The 24,991-nt window shown below is 39.2% G+C and overlaps 1 protein-coding gene across 1 annotated transcript in view; it reads right to left on the minus strand.

The window, feature by feature from the left end:
- Positions 1-24,991, minus strand: part of SmD1 (small ribonucleoprotein particle protein SmD1) — a 42,573-nt gene that overhangs the window by 6,264 nt on the left and 11,318 nt on the right. The window contains exons 2-3 of the mRNA XM_067099990.1: positions 21,585-21,661; positions 21,258-21,455 (exon numbers count right to left, since the gene is read on the minus strand). Of these exons, the coding sequence (XP_066956091.1) occupies positions 21,258-21,455; positions 21,585-21,661 (275 nt within the window). The remainder of the gene's footprint in view (positions 1-21,257; positions 21,456-21,584; positions 21,662-24,991) is intronic.

Here is a 24,991-nt window from a genome sequence, read left to right on the forward strand (position 1 = left end):
ATGAGACTGAGAAGTCCCCTTGGGAGGTGGAAGAGACTCCCAAAGAAGGGACGGCTGGAGAGAAGAACGAAGGATAGCATACCAGGAAATATCAGAGCAGAGCCAAATAATTCGATGTAGGCTGTTCCTCTCCCACTGGTTCCCCGTCGGAGGAAACAGGTGACATCGGAGGGTCCATAGGCTCTTAAACTACAGGAGCTGGTTTCTGAAGTAAGCTCAGAACTCTATCCAGTTGGAGTTAAATTGGCGCCAAAGATGGGTTTTCCACGATAGAAGGAAACTCGCCTGAAATGTCAGGTACTGGATGCCCTACCTGTGGGACAGCACGCCACGCGGACAGCACGCTTTACTGAAGTGAGGACGAACGCCAATGGAAGCGCCTTAGCGACACTGGGACGCTCGGACACTGGGCGCCTGTGGCGATGAGCTACCCGGTACTCACACGTGATGGGCGCTGAGATCTGACATCCAACACCGAATCTTCCAATATGGAATGTTCGACACTGGCGTCAAAAATAAAAAAGCACAGACACTGAATGCCCATACTATGGCGCCAGGACACAGAATGATCTCTACTGGGAACTGCATAATTATACTTTCAGACTCTGGGTACTTTAGACACTTTATGTCATGTATGACTGGCATACACTCTTTTGGAGTCGGGACACTCGGACACTTAATGGGCGCAATAATCTTTAACAGACGACTCCCAAAAGCTACACAAAGGGAAACTCGCCTGAAATGTCAGGTACTGGATGCCCTACCTGTGGGACAGCACGCTTACGGGCAGGACAGCATGCTTACTGGAAGGAGAACGAACGTCAATGGAAGCACCCAGCGACACTGGACGCTCGGACACTGGGCGCCTGTATGATGAGCGCTTGGCTTCCGGGTACTCACGTGATGGGCGCTCGGAGATTTGACATCCATGCACTGAATCTTCCAATATGGAATGTTCGGACACTGGGTGCCCAAAAATTGGAAGCACAGACACTGAATGCTCATACTATGGGTGCTCAGACACAGAATGATCCTCTACTGGGAACTCATACACTATACTTTCAGACTCTGGGCACTCAGACACTTTATGTCGATGTATGGGACTGGCATACACTCTTTTGGAGTCAGGACACTCGGACACTTAATGGGCGCAATAATCTTTAACAGGCGACTCCCAAAAGCTACACAAAGGGAGTGGGCTACGTTCCCTCTCTAAAGCTCAATTATGAGATGGGACGAATCAACTTCCAACGATGCACCCAGCCTTTTTGCAATGGCCTATTCTTCCTCGGAAGTGGGTGGAGAATACCTACGCTCAAAACAAAAGAGCGCTACCACGATTTTTGAATTTTGAGCTGCCGGAGTAAGTAGAAGCTATAGCTATGTAATTATTTGGCAAGTTACTTATATAAAACTATTTTTTCAGTAAAGGACCATGGGCCTAGCAAAATGCTGTAATCTAGAAAAATCCCAAAGACAAATGAAAAAGGAGTAGGATGAGAGAGTTAGCCAGCCATGAGAAAAGCAACTGACCAACTTCTTAGAGGATAAGGCGTAACAAGTACCTTGAAGAAAAGCAATAGGCAAAGAATTCCAAAAGGAATTTACAGGGAGAGAAACTGTTACTGACCATAGTAAACCAAGTGATTACTGCTATCTATAGAAAAAATGTAAAGATGGCACAAGGGCTTTTACAAGACTGACTTATGGGAAACATCTCCCTTTGAAGAAATAATTATATATAGCAAATTACTGAGTAATTTTTGCAAGCTTCAGTAAAATAATCACCATCATGGCAATGTTCAAACTTAGTGCCGTACACACAATTTGTGACCGAAATGTCTATAAATAGAACAGAAGTAAAGGGCTGTCATTGGCTAACAGCTCTCCATGGTGACCAGCCAGCCAATCAGGTTTTAGCTGTAAAGTATTCTGTCTGTGAAAGAATGTTTTGCTCATGTGACGCTGATGATGACGTAAGGCGTTTTAAATGCAGTACATAGTTTTTAATGTTAAAGATTATTAAGTATATATATAAAACATTTTTTAAAACATTATGAATATACACCCTGTGTGTACATATGTGCTAATACCTATTGGGTAAAGAGACTCAAATTAGCAGTATCTTTTCCTGAGAGAGAGAGAGAGAGAGAGAGAGAGAGAGAGAGATTCATCTTATCCATTTCCGTTTCCTGTTTCCACGAGACTGGAAACAACAAAATACTATACATTTTTAAAACATTATGAACACAGAGTGAGTGCGTATGTGCTAACACCCACAGGTTAAAGAGACTCAAATTACCAGTATCTTTTCCAGAGCAAGAGAGAGAGAGAGAGAGATTATTTAGGATTCTAAGGCTTGGCAGATGTACAATTATTTTATCATCTAGAGATTTTCTATCAACAAAATGTATAGAATCAATTTTTTCCCTACAAAACCACTTTAAAATATCTTTTAATAAATATTATGAAATTAAAATGAAATTTTTGTAATAAAGTTTTATATATATTTACCCAGTAATTACATAGCTATTAATTTCTTTTAACCAGCAGCTTAAAATTTTGAAACTGCGGTTCATGCTAGTTTGTTTTGATTATGGCAACATGCCCTGCCCACTTTCGGGTGGAAGACGAGGTACAACATAGCAAAGAGCTTCAATTTTTTTATGCCCTTATGTCCAAGTGAGGGGAGGCAGGCTCTGATCATGTAATTACTGGTTAAGTATATATAAAACTTTATTATAAAAATGTCATTTTTATATAAGTAACTTACCCCATAATTACATAGCTGACTCCCACATTGAATAGAGGTGGGAAGGTTGGACATATCTACTCCAATACATTATTAATACTAATGAGTTTGAGAATAGAAATTTGCTAACACTGAATCAATGTTGTTGAACCTTACCTGATAAGAGAGCAGCTACAGGTAGATACTGCCTCAGGTTGGGGCTCATTTTACCCAGTAGAGGCAAGGAAGTAAAGCCTTGAGGGCCTACTACTACAGTGGGTGCTTTGTAGCAATGGACTAATTTCCAAGGGCTAACAAAGAAAAACAAGATGGCCCTGCCAGGGCACAATACCACACAAAATAACCAGAGCAAATCTAGTCACCATAACCACCAAAAAACAACTTAAAAACACCAATACCCAACCATTAAAACCAAAAGACTGGAGGGTACTCCCAGTATATAGTGCTCCCAAGCTCCCCAAAAACTCAACACCCCAAGCAAGGTGAAGAGATTAAAGAAAGGACATTGCTTTCTACGCCTCCTCCCTCAACACCATGCCAGCCGCATAAAACAGACCCAAGGTACTGCACTGATTGTAAGAAGTTTCGCTGCCTTAAGTAATGAGATGCAAACACCGACTTGCACTTCCAAAACGTCTATTGCACAATCAACGTGAGGGATAAATTGTGCTTAAATGCCAAAGACATAGCGACCGCTCTGATCTCATGGGCTTTTACCTTGCAAGAAGAGAGAGAGTCTTCGCTCACCATGGAATGTGCTTCCGAAATCAAAGTTCCTGAGAAAGAATGCCAGGGCATTCTTTGACGAAGGTTGAGGGGGATATTTCACAAAACACCAACGGTTCCTTGATGTACCAAGAATAGTCTTCGTTCTGTGAAGATAAAACTTAAGGGCTATTACTGGACAGAGAGCTCTTTCTTCTTCAGACGGGCCTACTATCTCGGACAAGCTCTTGATCGTAAAAAACACGAGGCCATGGATTTGATGGCAATTCGTTCTTGGTTAAAAAGTCCAGGGAAAAGGAGCAAACTGCATTCCTCTGAGAAAATCCAACATTTTTGTCCAAAGCATGGATTTCACTGGATCTTTTGGCAGTGGTCAAGGCGACCAGAAAAAATTTTTATGGTAAGATCCCTTAAAGAGATAGACTGCATGGGCTCAAAACGTGAACTGGCCAGCCATTTAAGTGCCACATCTAGATTTCAGGACAGCAAAAGTTTTTCCTTAAGCTTTGCAGTACCAAAGGACTTAGTAAGGTCAGACAAATACTGGTTAGACAATAAGTCCATCCCTTTATGGCAGAAAACCGGGCTAAACATTCCTCTGTAGCCTTTAATGGTAAGAGGTGAAAGTCCTTTAGTGGAGCATAGGAACAGAAGAACGTCTGTTATTTCTGTTACAGAGGTATTAGAAGAGGACGCATTATTTCGTCTGCACCAAGACCTGAAGATGGACCACTTAGCCCGGTAGACATATCTGATGCCTGTCTTCTGCACTTAACAATCGCGACTATAGCCGCTCATGAAAAGTCCTTCTTTCGGAGCAGTCGCCTAACAGTTTGAATCCTGTTAGGGCCAGAGAAGACAGGTTTTGGTGGAACCATCGGAAGTGAGGTTGCCTGAGTTGTTGCTTCTGTGGCAGCAGTCTCGGGAAGTCCGCAAGAAGCTCCAGCAGATCCGGGAACCACTCCTTTGCTGGCCAGACGGGGCTATCAAAATCATGGTTTTGATGAGACCAGAATTTGTTGATGACTTGTCTCACTAAACTGAACGGGGAAAGGCATACAGACTTTGCCCAACCAGTCCTGCAACATTGCATCAGTCGCCCATGCTAAGGGATCTGGTACTGGTGAGCAGAAGAGAGGAAGTCGGTGATTCCTGGAGGACGCAAACAAATCTATCATGGGTTTCCCCCCCAAGAGCTTCCACAGATCCAGACAAACCAACGGGTCTAATGTCCACTCCGTGGAAAGGATCTGTTTCTGATGGCTCAATTCGTCTGCCAGAACACTCAGTCTCCCCTGGATAAACCGTGTTGTCACTTGAGTGTTGTTCTGGTGTAACCAGAGAAGAAGACCCCTTGCTGCTTCATACAGGGAGAAAGAATGAGTCGTGCTATCTGAATACATGCTTCTGTCTTCCTGCGAACTTCTGAAGCAAAGCACTGTAGGCCCAGAAATATCGCCTGTAACTCCTTTACACTGATGTGCCAGTTTTGCTGTTTTTGAGACCAGGTACCCGACACTTCTTTTAACCCCAAAAGAGCTCCCCAACCTAGGTTCAATGCGTCTGAAAAGAACTCTAGGCTGGGGTTCAGAGGTAGAAGAGATTTCCCTTCTGATAGCCTTTTCCTGGAACTCCACCAACGAAGATCCGCTTTGATTTCTACCACTATCGGGAACACAAACATGTCAGGGTACTTTTTCCTGTTCCAGCTGGCTCTGAGGAAGAATTGCAGAGGCCTCAGGTGTAGTCTTCCCAGAGTGACGAATTGTTCCATGGACAAGAGGGTACCTAGAAGACTCATCCATTGATTGGCCGAACAAGAGTTTAGTTCCAGAATATCTTTCACTGTCTGAAGACACTTGTCTATTCTCTTTGGAACTGGGAAAACCCGAAAACCCCAAGAGTTGGTCATCATTCCTAAATAAGGAATCTCCTGAGAAGGATTCAGGAGAGACTTGTCCCGACTGATGAGGAGATCCAGTTCTTGGGCCAAGAGAAGAGTTATGCACGTCCTCCGTAGATTGAGCTTCCGAGCAGGAACGTAGTAACCAGTTGTCAAAGTATAAAGCAATCTTTATCCCCATCAAATGAAACCATTTTGCCAGGGGAGCCAACACCCTGGTAAACACTTGAGGAGCTGTTGAGAGACTGAAGCACAGAGCCCGAAATTGGAACACCTTGCCCTGAACACAAACCTGAGGTACTTTCTCGAAGTCAGATGCACTGGAATATGAAAGTAAGTGTCCTGCATGTTGATGGACGCCATCCAGTCTCCCTGCCAATGGATGCAAGGACAGATTGGTTTGTTTCCATCTTGAATGTTGTCTTTTTGACAAAGATATTTAGAGCACCTACCTCCAAAACGGGTCTCCAGTTCCCCGATGACTTGGGTACTACAAAGAGACGGTTGTAGAATCCCAGAGAATGAATGTCCTCTGCTACCTCTATAGCCTCTTTCTGAACAAGAGACTCGACCTCTAGCAAGAGAGCAGCAAGTCTCTCTGAGCCTGGAGAGTAAGCCATCAATTCGACAGGCTTGCGGACTAGAGGGAGGAGGTTTGTTTGAAAAGGGGATAGCGTCGCCCTCCATCACAACAGACAATATCCAGGGTTCCACTCCCTTTTGTTCCCACCATTCCCAAAAGTGGAGGAGCCGCGCTCCTACCTGAGTACGGAGGACTATATCTTCATTTCTTGGTGGAAGACTTGGAGGAAGACTTCTTGATGGAACGCTGTGGGAAATGGGTATATGCTCTTGTTCTAGTATATGTTCTAGAACAGCTGCTCCAAAAGGGAGTAGGCTGCAGCAGAGACAAAGATCTGGGAGGAAGAGCCGTAGAATCCTTGGGGCGTCTTGCACATTGCGAGAGCAGGTCCTGAGTGTTCTTTTTCTTCAGGTCAGAGGCAATGTCTAGAACTGTAGTCTGAGGAAAAAGATGCATCTTGTCCACAGGGGAGAAAAGGAGGGACGATCTCTGAGACAGAGTGACGCCTTTGGAAGTAAAAGAACACCAAAGCTCTCTTTTCTTAACCCTGGGTAGGTAAACAGGCCCTATGGGGACTAGTTATGCACCGGCATTTTTTAAATAACTCGATGGAACGCATTTGGTGGGTTCTTGAGGTGCGCAGCAAAGGTTCTCTATGTGCCTCGACTGTGAAGAGATTTTTTGTAATCGGATGCAGAAATTTGCCATTTTAGAGCCATTTGACGTTTTGCTGGTTACCAGGTGGGTACCATATTACCTAAATTGTTCTTGATATGGATTTTGGTATACTCTTATATTTGTTAACATATCTCTATTTGTTATTCGTGGAACTTAGTGATACTGCCTGGTACCAAACCCAGATGGTGTTTGATCTTGCATCAGTGATGTAGGTGGCATGATGAGTGCTGCCACATTTCGTCACAAATTTCATAAAACTGAAATGTGCTTTTTTCAATTTTTCCATATTTCTGAATATGGAGAGGAAGGGCCTGAAAATTGATGAAGTTCATGACATTTTGGATTGGGATAGCAATACTAGTGATGAGGAGACACTGGAAAACCCCATATTATTTCAAGAGAGTGGTGACATGCCTGAGGATGACGTCTCACGAGGGTTGAAAGTAGCAGCAAGGTGAGGCATACTTTTCACTCAACAACCTCTTCAAGCCTTTTTGCCCCACCCATCCGTCACTTCCGCCACTTTTCTGAGAGTGTTAGCACTTCCCTGTATCTTTTCATGGAAGGAAACGTTAGGTGAGGATACAGAGTGCATTGAGGAAGTTAAAGAGATATGTAGGAGACAGTGAAGATGAAGAGGACATTGATGATCCGACCCCTTCAACCCCCTCCAAACGTCCAGCAACGAAGTTAGCCAACACTCAGCCAATGTGTGCCCCATTCCAACAACATCTGCCACCTTCCATGCAACAGAGAATTCTAGTGATTCACCTCTGATTAGTTCAGAAGACATAAGTGATGATATGTCCCGGCCAGTGACCAACATCACCTTCAGTGCTAACCCAATGCCAGCAGTCAGTGGCATCCCAGTGCCAGCAAAAATTTAAAGGGCCTTTTTAGAGTGACATTTACATAAAGAACTTTTTGACACCTTTTAACTGCTTAGAATTCTTTTATTAGACTTTTTTCTTATTCTAGAATGGTAAATGCACAAGTGTACCAAATTTCATAAACATAAATTCATATATTGCTGCCCTTCAGGTAATTGTTAAAAAATACTGATTTTTTCATAAAATTCATTTTCCATTTTTTCACCCGTTACAATTTTTTTTTTTTTTTTTGTGGCCACAGGAGGCTGAAACTTCAAACAGAAAATCCCACACCATCCTACTTGAAGACTGTCAAGCTGTAATTCTGTCAAGACAATTCAAATAATTTATAAGTATTTTTGTATATATTTCCATTTTTCACTATTTTTTAAAAATATTTGTAATAAATATCATTTAATGTACTTCTTTGATTTCCTCCTAACCCTAGATTAAGAATTAGGTGTATATTAACATGAAGAAATCTAGAAATACATGTGTAAAAAATTTTTTTTATAATAGGTCAAAGTGGTGGTCCCCAAAGTGGGACCACATTACCCACGAGGTACCTCAAATGCAAGGTTACCTACGCATGGTTAAGTTCACCCATGGCGTAAAGACCAGCTAACTCCTGTGTACTGTCGCAAATGCCCGTCAATACGGGAAAATACTAAGAGGTCTGTAGGTGTCTTGGGGCAAAAAGGAGCAGTCTAATCTTGCACACTAGTGCGCCCACGATTGCACAATTAAGTCTGGAAGCTCATCACTTCGAAAACCTTAAAAATATTCTTGAGGTGTGCTAGTTCCGAAGCTGAAAACATAGTTTTGGCTGAGGAGAAAGCTGATCTCCTAGCAGAGTCAATAAGGCCTGAGAAGTCTCCCTGAGAGGAGGCAGAGACTCCCAAGGAAGGTGCTTCTTGATTGTATGTTAGTTTTATAAGTTAGTCATTATTTTATTTTCTGCATTGATGAAGTGTATGGGATTGCAGAATGTATAAAAAGAAGGCACATGTTTAATTTTATAAGATGTTTTTATAGCATAGCATTCCTTATGTTTAAAGAGCATGTTATTGTTGTGACGTCATTTGTCCCCACAGGATTTAAAACAGTGGAGGGAGAGAAAAATGTAAACAAACAATGAGCGGGAGTGTCAAAAGCATTGCGGAAAGAGGTAGAGAGAGCTCTCTGAAGGTTAGGTCGTTAATGGTTGGGTTGTAAGTCTGTTTGTGGTTTTTGTTGTCAAAAAGCTGGATTGCATAGAGTAAAAAGAACAACGTGAACAGGTGAGTGGATCACATAATTGAATAATTTAAGGATAGGTTAGGCTAGAGAAAATTTCAAGTGGTAGCAGAGCGTGGTTCAATTAAAAATGGACGGATCTGATGGTAAACTTTGGGAGATGAAATGGAGGAGAGACTGTCCGAGATTTCAACGGGCACAGGGCGATTATAAAGGATGGAGAGGACAAGTCGAAGATTGGCTTGTGGTGTGTGGAGAAGAAGTGAAATATCCGGGGATAGAGATAAGGATGAGCTTAAAAGGGAAAGCTTTAGAAGTAACAGAAGGAATAGATAGAGATGAACTTAAGGATAGCGAGGGTTAAAAGATAATCCTGTCCAAACTAGATGAAGTGTATCTAAAAGATACGTTAATGGAAAATTACAGTAAAATGAAAAACTTAGTGTTCAGATGAGAGATTTTATAATTAGGTATGAAAAGGCAGAGTCAGAGTGTAGTAGAGCACTAGGGAAAAGCATGCTTGAAGGGGAAGCAAAAGGTTTTCATGTACTAGAACAATGAATCTCACAGAAGATCAAAAACAAATGGTATTAGCAGCTTGTGGTCGGGAAAAAGTTGGAATATAAAACAGTGTCACAAATAATGAAAAGAATATTTGAGGGATTGGGAATAGAGAGGAGGGAGAATGGTTAGGATCAGAAGGTTGTGAGAATTTTGGGAAAGGGTGGAAAACCAAAGATAAGGGGGAAAGGTGAATCGAGGTAGAGGTGGAAGAAATCCTTTAAATAGAGAAGGAAAGTAACACTGTGTGCTATATGCAAATCAGAATGGCATTGGGCCAGAGATTGCCCTCAGAATTTTCAGAATAAGAAGAAAGCAGAAACTGGACAAGAAGAAGAAAAAGTTTATATAGGAAAAGTTAGTCAGAATAGAAGAAGAATCTTGGGAAGAGGTTGATGCAATTTTAGACACAGGATGTAAGTCAACAGTTTGTGGGGAATTGTGACTAGTACGCATTGTTGTGGGTTTGAATCAGGAAGAATTGAGGAGAATGAATGATACTAAGAAAGAGTCTAATAAAGTATTCAGTTTCAGTGAGTCATCATAAAAGTCAAAAGGAGTAATGGAAATACCAGTGATATTGAAAAACAAAAGTTTTATTTGAAGACAGAAATTTTGCAGGGTGATGTACCATGGTTAATAGGTAAGAAAACCATGAGTAAAATGGGGATGACCATAAATTTAAAAGAGAATTGTGTTAAAATAGAAGTATTAGGGAAATGAAGGTAAAGTTAGAGAAGACAGACAGGGCCATTTAAGAATACCAATTTTGAGGAGGAAGGTAGAAGAATTATTATTGGAGGGTGGAAGGGAAAGAGCCTAAGGGAAATTAAAGGTACAATGATGAAGTTACATCTACAATTTGGTCAGGCACGGAAGTGGAGATAAAATATGGAAGCTAACAGAAGAAGCACAGTGGAGTGATGGTTTGGGAGAGAAGGAAAAAAGAGGAAATAAAAAAGTTACTGACTGACTTAATTGCAAGTTGTGAAGTATGTAAAAGATATAAAGACATCCAGCTAAACCAGTAGTGGGATTTTCTTGGAGTAAGACATTCAATGAAGTTGTAGCAATGGATGTGGGAGAGATAGAAGAGAGAAAGTTCTTGGTAATGGTAGATATGGCAACAAGGTATTGTCAGGCTTTTGGATAAAAGACAAGAAACCAGAAACTATTATAAAGACTCTTTTTGATGGGTGGTTTGCGATATTTGGGGCACCTTCTAAAATATTATCAGACAACGGGGAGAATTTCAAAATGAAAAAGTAAGGAGGATGGCAGAAAGATGGAATATTAAAGTATTAGCCACAGCATCAGAATCTCCATGGAGCAATGGATTGTGTGAAAAGACAGTAGGCATAATCAAAGAAAGCTTAAGAAAGATGAAAGATGATGAGGAAGTAGATTGGTCCATAGCATTAAGATGGGTAGTGAGTGCCAGGAACTGCTTAATAAATAATGGTGGTTTCTCCCCTAACCAATTAGTATTTGGGAAAAATCCTTCCTTGCCTAATTTAATGGGAGAAGAAAGTTCAAGTCCTGCAAGCAGAGAAAGGTATGGAAGAAAGCATAGTAAGGGATACACTGAATGCAATGCATAAGGCCAGAGAAGTGTTTATCAAAAATGAGTCTTGTAATAAAATAAGAATTGCTCTAAACAAAAATGTCAGAGAACATAAATTTGAAGAAGCAGTAGTGGGAGACGAGGTATTCTATAAGAGAGAAAATGAAAATGAATGGAGAGGACCTGCTCAGGTAGTGGGAGTATCAGGTAAAACAGTAGTGGTTAAACATGGGGATTCTCTAAGAGAAGTAGCGAGAATACATGTTACTAGGATTCAAAGACTATCACCAGAAAAGGAGAAGATACTTAAAGTAGACAAAACACACACTGTGAAAGATGAATCCCTTGCATCAAAGGAAGGGAATATAGATGAGCAGGAAGGAAAGATGATAATTGACTGGAGAAGGAATGCTGATGTAGAAGAGACTATAGAAAGAGATTTGGCAGAGGAAACACTGGAAGATGAAGGGGAAAGTGAGGTAACAGAAGAAAGTGAGTTAATAGAAGAGATACCCAAATTCAGAAAAGGGAAATAGAGTTAGAGCTATAAACAAAAATACAGGACAAGTAGAAGAGTGGACGATATTGAGCCTTGCAGGGAAAAGATCAAGCAAATCTTGGGCTGATTCGTACAATGTAGAAGACTCACAGTCAGGTGACAAGGGATGGGTTGACTTAAGAGATTATAGTCATGTAGAAAAAATTGAAGATGAAGAAGAGGTTTTGCTAGGATTTGAAAATAGAAATGTAATTGAAGCTAAAGAAAAAGAACTACAAAGTTGGAGAGAAAACAAGGTATATGAGGAGGTAAATGACATTGGACAAAAAGCTATATCTACAAGATGGATAGTAACTGAAAAGGTAAAAGGTGGGGGAAAGGATATGTAAAGCAAGATTGGTAGCTAGAGGTTTTGAAGAAGAAATGGCTGAATGGGAAAAGATGCTCCTACATGCAATGCCGAAATTTTAAAATTTTGTTTGACAGTAATAAAACTGAAAGATTGGAATTGTTATACGTTAGATGTAAAAACTGCATATCTACAGGGTGATGAAATACAAAGAGAGGTATATTTAAAACCACCTAGTGAAGATGGTTGGAGTGGATTATGGAAATTGAAGAAAACTGTTTATGGGCTCAAGGATGCAGCAAAGGCATGGTATTGTAAGGTGGTAAAACTGGTGGAGAAGCTTAAAGGTGAGAGGAGTAGATTAGAACCTAATATATTCTTTTGGAAAAAGACAATAAATTGAATGGTATTTTATGTACACATGTAGATGATTTTTGCTATGGAGGAACTGAAGGATTTTTAAAGGAAACAATTGGGAAATTGAAAGGAAATTACAAGTAGGAGAACAAGAAAGTAAAAGTTTTAAGTATATAGGAGTAATAGTAGAGCATAAGGAAAATGGAATTTGTCTTAATCAGTGGCAGTATATAAATTGTATAAGAGAACCAGAAGCCAGAAGATTTACAGGTAATAGAGTATTAGGACAAAAGGAGTTAACAGAATATAGATCAGTGGTAGGACAGTTGAATTGGGTATCGCTACATACTGTGCCAGAAATATCATATGATGTTAGTGAATTAAGTAAAGCTTTTAAAGAAGGAACGACTCAAGATATGAGAAAGCTGATTAAGATAGTGAGAAAAACTAAGTGCATAATGGGAGAAGTGATAATAAGTGAGTTAGAAGAAGAAAAGATTTATTGGGAAGAATATGCAGATGCTTCATTTGGGAATATTGAAGATGGTCATATTCAATTAGGTTATGTGATATCATTGACAGATGGTAAAAGGAGAAGCCCTATATGGTGGAAATCCAGAAAATCTAGAAGAGTAGCAAAGTCCACCATTGAAGCAGAAGCTCTGAGTGTTGGGAGGCCATAGAAGGATTGATATATTTCAAACATTTGTGGGAAGAGATAGTAGGAGGAGAAAATTAGAAGCACTGGTGAAAACTGATAGCAAAACCCTAATGACTGCAATAAAATCAAGTACCGGAGTAAGTAGTAAGAGATTAAAAATTGATATTGCAGCAATAAGAGAAACAATAGAATCTGGAGAAATAAGTGAGGTGAGATGGATAAAGGCAAGCATCAGATAGCTGATGTATTGACCAAAGCTGGAGTTTCTGGGGAAAGCATTAGGAATTATGTAGAGGGTAAAGAATTGGAGATTAGAGGGGATTAGGATAAGAAAAGGCTGGAGGAGGAGGGAGAAGGAGATAAGTGTGATTGTATGTTAGTTTTATAAGTTAGTCATTATTTTATTTTCTGCATTGATGAAGTGTATGGGTATTGCAGAATGTACAAAAAGAAGGCACATGTTTAATTTTATAAGATGTTTTTATAGCATAGCATTCCTTATGTTTAAAGAGCATGTTATTGTTGTGACGTCATAGGAAGTGACGTCACAGGGACGAAAAATGGCGGGAGGAGAAAAAATGTAAACAAACAATGAGCGGGAGTGTCAAAAGCATGGCGGAAAGAGGTAGAGAGAGCTCTCTGAAGGTTAGGTCGTTAATGGTTGGGTTGTAAGTCTATTTGTGGTTTTTGTTGTCGTAAGCTGGATTGCATAGAGTAAAAAGAACAACGTGAACAGGTGAGTGGATCACATAATTGAATAATTTAAGGATAGGTTAGGCTAGAGAAAATTTCACTTCTCCCATTGCATAAAACCTATAACTCGACCTAGACAACTTGGAAGGTGGGAAACAAAAAACTATTTTACCTTGCTCCCTCTTCTTAGAGAACCACCCTTTTACTTCGTTCAGTGCCTTCTTCGCTGAAGACAAGAGAACCAATTTCGGTAACCTCGAAGAACCAGCTGAGGGAGCTTCCATAAAGTCAAAGCAGGAGAGGAGGGAGTAGCTGGCGAAAAGATGCTTGAGAAGGTTGCTAGCAGGAACCTCAATAACGCAGAGTACGCAGACGAAGGAGCATCTTGATCTGGAACAACTTCTTTAGAGGAAACAGGAGAAAGCGATAAGTTCGCTGTCGTCTGAGCTGTAGGAGGAGCTTTCTAAAGCAAACTTAGAATATTATCTAGTTTGCTCTGAATCGGGTCAACCACAGGAGGAACACTGTCCAAGACAACACTACCATGATGCGGTGGGGGAGTGGGCGCCAACAGGTGCTCACGAGCACTGTAGAGACGGGAGCCAATGGCGAAACTTGATGGCAAGCGGGCGCCAGTGGGCACTCATCTGTAAACGGGAGCTTGGGCGCTGTTTGTAGAGGTGAAGGTGCTGAGCACACAACTCCTGATGAAGGGGCTCCCTTACGCAACGAAGAACATCTACGCGCCACAAGGCATTTTGGCACCACTTTACAATCGTCTGATGTAGCAGAGGAGAATTGCTCCAGGCTATCCCAGTGACTGCACAAGGGGGGCGTTGAATCCTTGCCCTTCTTACAAGGAACAGGGGAAGAAATCTTGAAGTCCACTGCACGTCTTTTCAGTGGGCATGACTTGTCCGCATAGCACCATGAGCGTCTGAGACTAAAAGCTTCGGAGCTGGAGGACATACAGTGAGTACTCACTTGAAGGCCTTTTCAATGGCCTTTGGTTGCAGTCTGGGATTCTTCAACAAACTGAACTGAGATGGTGACTGCTCGGGGCAGACCCCACCGACCTCCCTTAGGCTACCAGTTTGACTCCTCCCAGGTGCTGGGGAGTATGTTAGGGACCTTGGCCTAGGAGAATTGGCATGCCAAACAGCCACCTCCTCCACTACCACTGCACTTGCACTGGGCGCCAAGGGTGCTCTGACTCACTTTTATCCATTAACACTAACGCTAATTTAGCGATTGATTGCACAATTAACTCAAAGCGAGGGTCGATTTTTGACTCAGACTGACGATGGTGTTGGAATCAGAAACGTGACAGCCAGGTAAAGGAGAGGATTGCACAGGTGGAGGAGATGGAATGGGATCGGAAGAAATCACAGGTGCAATTGCATCCGACTTAGCGGATGAATCCTGACCAGCAAAGGCTTTACTAGATCCCTTAGCAATAGCTTTCCTCTTCCTATCTCTAGCTAGTTTCTTAAGATGTGAATCTAACGTCTTCCACTTTAAATCCCAGTCGCTATATTCCTCACATCGTTAATCCACTGAACAAGTTTGTCCCCTGCATTGAACACAAATAGTGTGAGTCGTAGAATTCTTTAGTAAGTCTGGTATTGCAGCTTTTGCTACAATGCCTAATACTAGACCTACTAGTGTCAGACATCCTGGAAAAATATAAAGACAAGTCCAAAAAACGGCCAACAAGTCATAAATCAATGATCAAAACTCGCCTAACACTAAATTGTGCCAAAAGGCTACAAAAATAAATACTTCACCAATCATAGATAGAACAAACAACCAGCAAAGTATAAATTTCAAAATTCAAGCTGCTGCCAACCACAGTCCTTCAACCACAGCCGGCAGAAACAAATTGAGGCTCTTTGCCATGTTGTACCTCTTCTTCCACCCGAAAGTGGGCGGGGGACATTGCCATAACCAAAACAAACTAGTGTGACCCTCAATTTCAAAATTTTAAGCTGCCCGTTAAAAGACACTAATAGCTATGTAATTACTGGGTAAGTTACTTATATAAAAACTGTTTTTTCCAAAAATATAATTGTAAAATAGGGGTGCATCATATGCGAGGGTGTGTCTTCTACGACAGCAAATACAGTACTGCCTCCGAAACACTATCACCAGCAATCTGTTTTTTGTTTATCCATACTAACAACAATTTCTCTATTTCATCTATTATGGGAGGCCCCTGTTTTGTCAAACTCATAACCCCCTTAGCAAAAATGGTACTTTTTACTGCCTCCTTAAGCTTTAAAAATAAGTTCAATTGTGGGTCTTACTGTTTTCCTTTTCTGCTGTCTGCAATGGCTTTCTTGGGACCCATGTTTTTATCAAAATACAGTACAAAAAGCCACAATAATTAAGGAAATAGATCAAAACACTCAAAACACAGCTGAGCAGGGTTTAAAAGACACCTTGGGAACAATGCCAACTAGCGCCAACTGACAAACACAAAACACTTTGTTTACAAATATCGTGATTTATTGGGTAAGATTCTGGATTTTTGTTGAAACCCGAAAGCAAACTTTACTCGAAATTTCGCATCGGAATCCAATCATGTCGAGTTCTGATACTGTCAAGGACCAGGGTTCTACAGTCTATAATTCTCTCTAAAATTTGTACACAGCTGCTGGCTGATAAGTGCTAAAAAGTAAAATTATATCTTGATACAGTTTGGGTACCACTTACTGATAAATTATTATTTAATTTAGCATTATCTTATGCTGAAAGAGTTCATTAGTTTTAATTCCATAAAAATTAAGAACCCAGTACAAATATTGGAATATAGTGGAACTGCCCATATATTCTTTAAGGAAATTAAAGATTCTGATAAATCAGCCAAAGATGAACCCACCATGACCAGGTCAAATACAAATACAGTATTCCATCTTTAATAAATGGCATGGTTTAGGGAGCGATGAATCTGATCAATTCAAACTTATTTACCCCCATGCTTATGGCATTTAGTCCCACCTTCAAACTGATCCAACTCATTTGATCAATGAATATTTGATAAAAACATGACACAAGAACTGAATGCAAATGCAAACATTTACAATCATAGATTTAATGCAAGTCCAATTTCCAATCAAAATCAAATAAAGCATAAAGCACTGGAAATAACTTCTTTGAAGAAATTATTACTATAAATAAATTTACTGATCCAGTTAACTGGATCAGTATATTTATAAGATCTAATACATTATACTAAAGCATAACAAATTTGGCCAAGGCCTAAGAGTTGACCATAATTCACCTGGAGAGGAAGCAGTTTGATTTAGTTTGTCGTATCTGCAATGAAGCTTAAGAATCACAATATGATCTCAGATGTTAGAAAGGTGGGATGTCTAGTAAACAATTCATACAAATTAATTTCCAAGTCTTCTTTACACGATTAACAGTATGGTTTCAAAAGCACTCTATAAATTACCAGTTACATAACACTCAACTCTGCCTATAAAGTAGCATGAGTGTAAGCATTAAGTCATCACATATATAGGTGGCACAACAAAGTATGGTTTCATAATTTAATCTGAAGATTTTCAGAATCAAATATGTGTTTCCTTATTATTTAGATAACTCAACTTATTCCTACTTATATGCTTGTTACATGTTATGTAGGCAAATGAAGTTATTAATACTAGGTCAATTCAACAACTGTTCCACCATTTTCAGCACTCAGAAAATTGTGGCCCCACACAGGATTGTGCACACTGAAGCATTCTAAAATTATCAAGTGATACTGAAAGTTATCAAGTAGATTATAAAGCTCAGTAGAGGTCATAGGGTGTTAAGTCATTTTTCTGAGTTAATTCAACTTCAGTAGCTTTTCAAATCAAGTCGAGAGCCTTGAAACAAATTACTGAGACACTATGAGATATTCAAAAGTATACTGGTTCCAAGATTTCAATGTTGTATTTAAGGAGCTGTTATGTACCTGTTACTTATATGATCAATTCTGATATTTACAAAGCTTCATGATCTTGACTAAACTCTCGCAACTTAATAAGATTTCATTAGCCATTTTAAACTTGGTGTTTTGTTCCAATAGTTGCAGGCTGACAAATTTTTCAGTCACTTTTTTTCATAATTTTTAAAATTGAACTTATAAGATTTGCCTAAGCACAGCTTTCTCAATTGGGTGTCAGTTACACAGACAGCCAATTTCAAATGATCTAAGATATAGACAGCCAATTTCAGATGATCTAAGAAGTCTTTTCATCTCCTAATCTACATTTTATATTTATAGTATTTCTTTGTTAATCTTTATTACCGCCTGTCATTTTGTTATATTTCCTATTTATAAAAAATATTGCATCCAAAAGTGTTTGATATAAACTCTGAGACTAACCCTTATGGGTAACCATTTTAATTATAGACAGTGTTTCTCCTCTTTCCTCATCTTGCTTTGTGGTGGTTTTAGGAAACTTTCCTCTTCTAAGGTAATCTTGCTTAACAGGTGTGCTTTCAAACTGGCTTCTAACTCGTGTATCTTTTCTGCTAATTTTGTTTTTTCGGACATTCTTTTAGCACTTGGGAAAACCAGACATTGGTTTTACGCATGTGAAATAAGATATCCTTGGACTAGATGTGATATTCTTGTCCACCGATGAAGTTTTATTTTCCTACATATTTCTTGATGGTCTTACATTCAAGTTAACCACAAACTGAACACAAATCTAGCAACCATGTAATTTTGTCATAACCCTATATTTGGAACATTTTCTGCACTACAGTAATCTGGAACCACGGCGCACAGGTCATCAACAAATTTGATTCACAGTAGGTGAAAATTCAACTCTGTTTATGGGGTCTGCTGATAAGGATTAAAAATTTTCCCAAGTTGCAAGTTCCAAATAGTAAATACCTATAGATTTTAACCCTTAAACGCCAAGCCTCTATTTACAAAAACGTCTCCCGTATGCCGGCGGCGTTCGGGAGCTAGCGCCGAAGTGGAAAAAAAGTTTTTTTCAAAAAATCACAGCACACTTAGTTTTTAAGATTAAGAGTTCATTTTTGGCCCCTTTTTTTGTCATTGCCTGAAGTTTAGTATGCAACCATCAGAAATGAAAAAAAATATCATTATCATATATAAATATTGAAATATATGACAGCGCCAAAAAAAATTTCCATATATAATTTCATACAAATCGCGCTGTGAGCAAAACGGTTAGAGCTAGCGGGTTATTTTTTTTTCTTTGTATTGTACATTAAATTGCAATTATTTTGGTATATAACAAATTGTAAAACGATCAAAGCAACACAGAGAAAATATTATCACAAAATGATGCATGAATTAAATAAATGCAGCGGATGTAAAAAAATTTTTTTTTAAATTCACCATAAATCGAAATATTGTGCTAGAGACTTCCCGTTTGTTGAAAAATGAAGCTAATTGATTGAATATTACTAGACTGTAAGTGTTTTAGCTTACAATTGCAGTTTTCGACCATTTCGGTAGAGTTAAAGTTGACCGAAAGTCGAATTTTTCTATTTATCGTGATTTATATGAATATATTTCAAAACTGATAAAAGCTACAACCATGAATTATTTTCTCTTGTATTGTACATGAAATTTCGCACATTTTCATATATAAAGCTTTATGTAACGACTAATATAAAATGGTGCAAATATTACGACAACGTGACGAAAGAATTTCTGAGATGTTCGGTAGAGTTACCGCTCGGACGTAAGGAAAATGTTTTTTTCAAAAATTCACCATAAATCGAAATATTGTGCTAGAGACTTCCAATTTATTGCAAAATGAAGGTAAATGATTGAATATTACTAGAATGTAAGAGTTTTAGCTTACAATTGTGTTTTTTGACCACTTCAGTCAAGTTAAAGTTGACCGAAGGTTGAAATTTTGGCAGTTATCGTGATTTATGTGAAAATATTTCAAAACTGATAACAGCTACAACCATGAGCTATTTGCTGTTGTATTCTACATGAAATTGCACACATTTTCATATATAAAAGTTTATGTAACGACTAATGTAAAACAACGCAAACATTACGACAACGTGACAAAAGAATTTCTGAGATGTTCGGCTGAGTTACGGCGAAGACAAGGAAAAAGTTTTTTTTTTTTTTTTTAGAAATTCACCATAAATCGAAATATTGTGCTAGAGGCTTCCAGTTTGTTGCAAAATGAAGGTACATGATTGAATATTACTAGAATGTGAGAGTTTTAGCTTATAATTGCGTTTTTGACCATTTCGGTCGAGTTAAAGTTGACGAAGCTTGAATTTTGGCAGTTATCGTGATTTATATGAAAATATTTCAAAACTGATAAAAGCTACAACCATGAGTTATTTTCTGTTGTATTCTACATGAAATTGCATTTCCATATATAAAACTTTATGTAACGACTAATATAAAGCGGTGCAAACATTACGACAACGTGTGCGAAAGAATTTCTGGCGTGGGCGTAAGGAAAAGTTTTTCAAAAATTCACCATAAATCGAAATATTGTGCTAGAGACTTCCAATTTGTTGCAAAATGAAGGTAAATGATTGAATATTACTAGAATGTGAGTTTTAGTTTACAATTGCGTTTTTACCATTTAGTTGAGTCAAAGTAGACTGAAGGTTGAAATTTTGGCAGTTATCGTGGTTTATATGAAAATATTTCCAAACTGATAAAAGCTACAACCATGGGTTGTATTTTGCTGTATTTTACATGAAATTGCACACATTTTCATATATAAAACTTTATGTAACAGCTAATATAAACGGTGCAAAAATTACGACAAAATGTGAAAGAATTTCTGAAATTTTTAGGCCGAGTTACAGCGTGGGTGTAAGGAAAAGTTTTTTCAAAAACTCACCATAAATCGAAATATTGTGCTAGAGACTTCCAATTTGTTGCAAAATGAAGGTACATGATTGAATATTACTAGAATGTAAGAGTTTTAGCTTACAATTGCATTTTTCGACCATTTCGGTCGAGTCAAAGTTGACGAAGGTTGAAATTTTTGTAGTCGGCGTGCACGTGCGTCCCCGACCCAACAGACAATTTTAGTTGACGTATCATACGTCCAGTAGGCGTTTAAGGGTTAATTGCCTTTGCACTCTTACCCATAATCTAATTTTAGTAATATTCATTTCTGAGGTTCTGTTTATTTTTGAGAGGGGCCACAGCTTTTCAGATAGGTGTTGTTCCCTTAACAAACAAGTAACAGTTAGGAAATGGATGTACTACTCTATGATGACTGCCCCATATGAAACCACTCTTATTTGCACCACCATTCGTATCAGAGGGCCTGCCAGTCCAAGATTACATCTACCTCCCCAAGTAGATCTTAACAATAAAACTTTCCTCACACTTGCACTCATCCACCACTAGACAAGTTAGAAAGCAGAAATAGAATGGAAACTGAAGTATATATAAAATGCAAGGTAGAAAGGGGTTACAACTGGAGCACAAAGGGACTCTCCAAAACAGCCCTTTAGTAATGCCTAGTGTAATTTATGAGGCACATTAAAGGCATCACCCTCTACAGGGTGTCATGTGAGGATAATAGTTACAATAGTCATTAAGATAACCAGTACAAACGTGAAAGGGGTTATGTACAGTATCAATGTCAACAAAAGATATAAAGCTGTTATATAAAAAGCTGAAAACTACAAGACTGCTAAGATATGTAGTAGAGCTATAAGAACTAAGTTTGGCTAATGTTTATACATAACAAATGAGGATTGTGCACAAATTTAATTAGCATGTCAAGCCATAACGAGAATGAATGCTGCTTCATCTGCTTCTACAAAATTAAAAACATCGAGATTCTACCACTTACCACGGCCACCCATTCCTCTACCCCTTCTGGCACGTGGACCATCATCAATAAGGAGATTCTCCAATGGCAGAGACTCTGGCAGAATGAAATACCTAATATTGTTTCCACGGATGGTAAGTGTGTCGTAACTAACTGGTTCACTATTTTTCAGCGTCATCTTCACACTTTTTAAGTGTGTGTTCATTGCAACATCCACACCTGTAACAACAAAATATTTTTAGATTATGCAGTCAAAATGTGTTCACTTGCAATACAATTAAAACTGGTTAGAATGCTTTTAAACATTTCAAGGTCCAGTAGATGCCAAAGTAAAGTTCACCAACTAACCTGTAATGGTTCCTTGTACTTGTGTTCCATTTTTCAATTCGATTGTCACTGTCTCATGACTGAGTTTCATAAGAAACCTGAAAAGATAAATGACATGGCATTAGGTGCTAAACAACAATCAAGTTAAACTTTCTCACATGTCAGACAAATAAATTGTTAGTTTCATGCAAGAACAAGGTCTATGAGTATGGTACTCCTTTTAAATACTGTACGCAATTTCAGTTAAAACATTTTTTTCTTGCCCTACAAACTGGAAAAAGGATACAGTATTTCTCCATCCCAGTTATATTTCAAGGTTCACATCAATGCAACTATGGTACAAGTTATAGAGGAATGATATTTTGTCTTGCATACAGTACTGTAGTAGGAAGGTCCACACACAAAGTCAACACTACCTTGCTATGTATAAATGACTAATAAATTTGTGTTAAAATCAGTTCCCGTATATTTCACATTATGTTCCAGATTAGCTTACAGTCAACCCCTGGTATTTGCAGGGGATGCATACCACAACCTCCCTGAATAGCTAAAATCTGTGAACACTTGACACCCCTCTAAAAACCCTTATAACTGCTTATTCTGATGGTTCAAAAAAATGCTTATACCTAAGTATTTTAATAGTTTTATCACAAAAAGTGCATTTAGTCACGAAAATGATATAAAAACATGACAAATTTAAAGGTAATTTGTATTCTTCCTAACTATACAAACCTGAGGTCTTTATTATAGGAATTACCATCAGCGTAGCTGGAACCGGCCGTTAAACTTTTAACACAATGGCATGGTAGTTAACTACCGAACAACCAGGTAGGAGTCCTGCCCGCCCAGTCAGCAGAGCGCCACTTTACTTTCAGCCCAAGTAAACTTGTGTCAGCTTGAGGGGTAGCATGAGGCGGGTATTAAACCATAAAGACCTCAGGCTTGTATAGTTAGCAAAAATACATTTCACTTTTAAATTTGTCATTTGTTCCTACACAATACACAAACATTTCAGTCTTTATTATTGGAAGACTTATTTTTTGGAGGGAGGAAGCTGGGAAAGTCTCTGAACAGACTGGTAGTTTGTCGCAGTCAGGTCTTCTTCCTAGTCGATCAATCAAGAAGAGGACTGTGCCTCTGACAGAATGAACAAAGTATATGAACTGTATGTTCAATTGTCAGACTTTCAGGCACTTTCTTGAACAGATGGGTATAAAAGTAACATCATTCGAGAAGGAAGGCTCACTTGAATCTTATTGGAGACAATGATGCGGCCATGTATAAGCAATGGGTTCACACTGTCAGTCCCTCTCCCCAATTGCTGGAGAGAGGAAATGATCTCCTATATATCTGATAGATCATGGAAAGGATGCTCAGTTATATACCCTCTGCCAGCATGGGAGGGTAATGTTGAAAGGAAAGAGGGAGGGGAGAGGGCCAGTCACTCAAAACACATACACACACACACACACACACTTTCGTCCATAACCGTACACGTTAGGCGAGATGCCACCTGTCCTCTTAGGGGGGCTGGGTAAGGTACACAACTCGTTGAGCAGCCGCCACAGGACCCAAGGAAAACGTGTCCAGGGACTTGTGGGCAATATCCCGTAGGTAGGAGGTGAAAGTGGTCTGACGCGAAAACACCCGCACCTTGAGAACTTGTGGAAACTACAGATTCTTCCCGAATGTGAGGGACGGACCAATGCCCCAAACTTTGTGAGCTCTCGCACGAAATATACTGGAGTTCTCCTTGCCCAACATGAAGTACACCCATTTGATTGTCTCACAAAGCCCAAAAAGATATAGTGTTCTGGACACCTCTTTCTTGGTCAAGCCAGTGCTAACGAAGAGCCATCGACAATCAGGCCGGAGATGGCGAGTCTTCTTCAGATAGCGCCGCACCACTCTAACATCTCGTCTGGATATTTCTAACATAGGTAAGGAATAGCCTTCGAAGTAACTAATTGAACAGAGTCTTAGTCTGCAGTTTGTTGGGTCAATCTTTCAGTAAATAATAATTCTTAAAGAGGTACATTAGGCTAGCCTAACCGATGTGTCCCCCCTTACCCAATGAAGTGGTCTCTTGTATGTAGAATGGCAGGTCAGTCACTCAGTAATACAGAATATTTCTACCATGGGTAAAGAGTAGCCTTCAAAGTAACTAATTGAATGGAGTCTAATATGCAGTTTGTTGGTTCATCTTTCAGTAAATAATATTTCTTATAGGGTAAAGGCTCGAAGTGTGAGACACTGCAACATTCGTCCACTGTTTGGACACTTCCAGAAAATGCATTCGAACATGCCCCCATCAGCATCAGCAAGACTTGTTCCCCCTCTACACAACATGCAGAGACCTCTACTTTCCTATCAAGGTAACAGTTTTCTCTTTAAATGCCAAATAATGGCATATTTCCTATTAAACAGAGGTTCGTTAAGATTTAGCCGTGCACGGTGCTAACTTATCAGCCATGAAACTCTTGAAACTTTTACATAAAACACTTTAAAAGTGGACGAGTGACGCCATCTCGTTATTTGCCAAGTCACTTGCATAAACAAACTGCCCATTTCCTGTGTTAACTCTGCAAAATATTTGTACCCATAGACGCTGACACCGTTTCCTTGACATCAGTGGTAAATGCTGGCACGTTTCGGGACTTGGACAGGGAACTCTAGCGAATTTTTGGGACGCCAGGTCACCAGATATTAAAATAACTAGGTAGCAAAACATAAGAATTAGGTTATAAACTGAGTAAATGTATTATGTGTTCATTATAATTCATTTGAAAATATTTGTTCTCGGGGCAAACCAGATTCCTGAGACAAATTTCAATGCTTTTGCTGTGAACATTACGATGTAGCTATTTTTTATTATTTATTAACATATATTACAGTGTAATATAGATATCACATACACAGTGTAAGTTTTGTCAAATATAATGGAGTTTTAAGTAATAATTTTGGATTTAAAACCTTTATTTCAGTCCTGTATTTTGACGTCATGGCATCTTGACTCTCGTACCAGTTCTAGATAAATTGTCATACTCAACTTTCTTGCATTTTTGCCAAAGTGATAACACTCATATGCACACATTACATGTCTCAGAAGTATACATAGTAATATGGACTTAAATAAATGAAAAGTCCTAACCACAAAATACTACTTTGTTCATGAGACTTACCTGTCAGATATATATATATAGCTGTATTCTCTGATACAGTCCGACAGAATTTCAAAACTTACGACACACGCAGTGGGAGATCAGGTGGTTAGTACCCATTCCCGCTGCTGGGAGGCGGGTATCAGGAACCATTCCCATTTTCTATTCAGATTTTCTCTGTCGCCGGTACTGTCAACACCTGTTTTCAGTACCTCTGTCTTTGGATTTCGTAAACTTGGTTGTCACTTAAGTATTTGTTTGACTTTT

This window comes from Macrobrachium rosenbergii, chromosome 56 (assembly GCF_040412425.1).
Source record: "Macrobrachium rosenbergii isolate ZJJX-2024 chromosome 56, ASM4041242v1, whole genome shotgun sequence".
Classification (NCBI taxonomy): Eukaryota; Metazoa; Arthropoda; class Malacostraca; order Decapoda; family Palaemonidae; genus Macrobrachium; species Macrobrachium rosenbergii.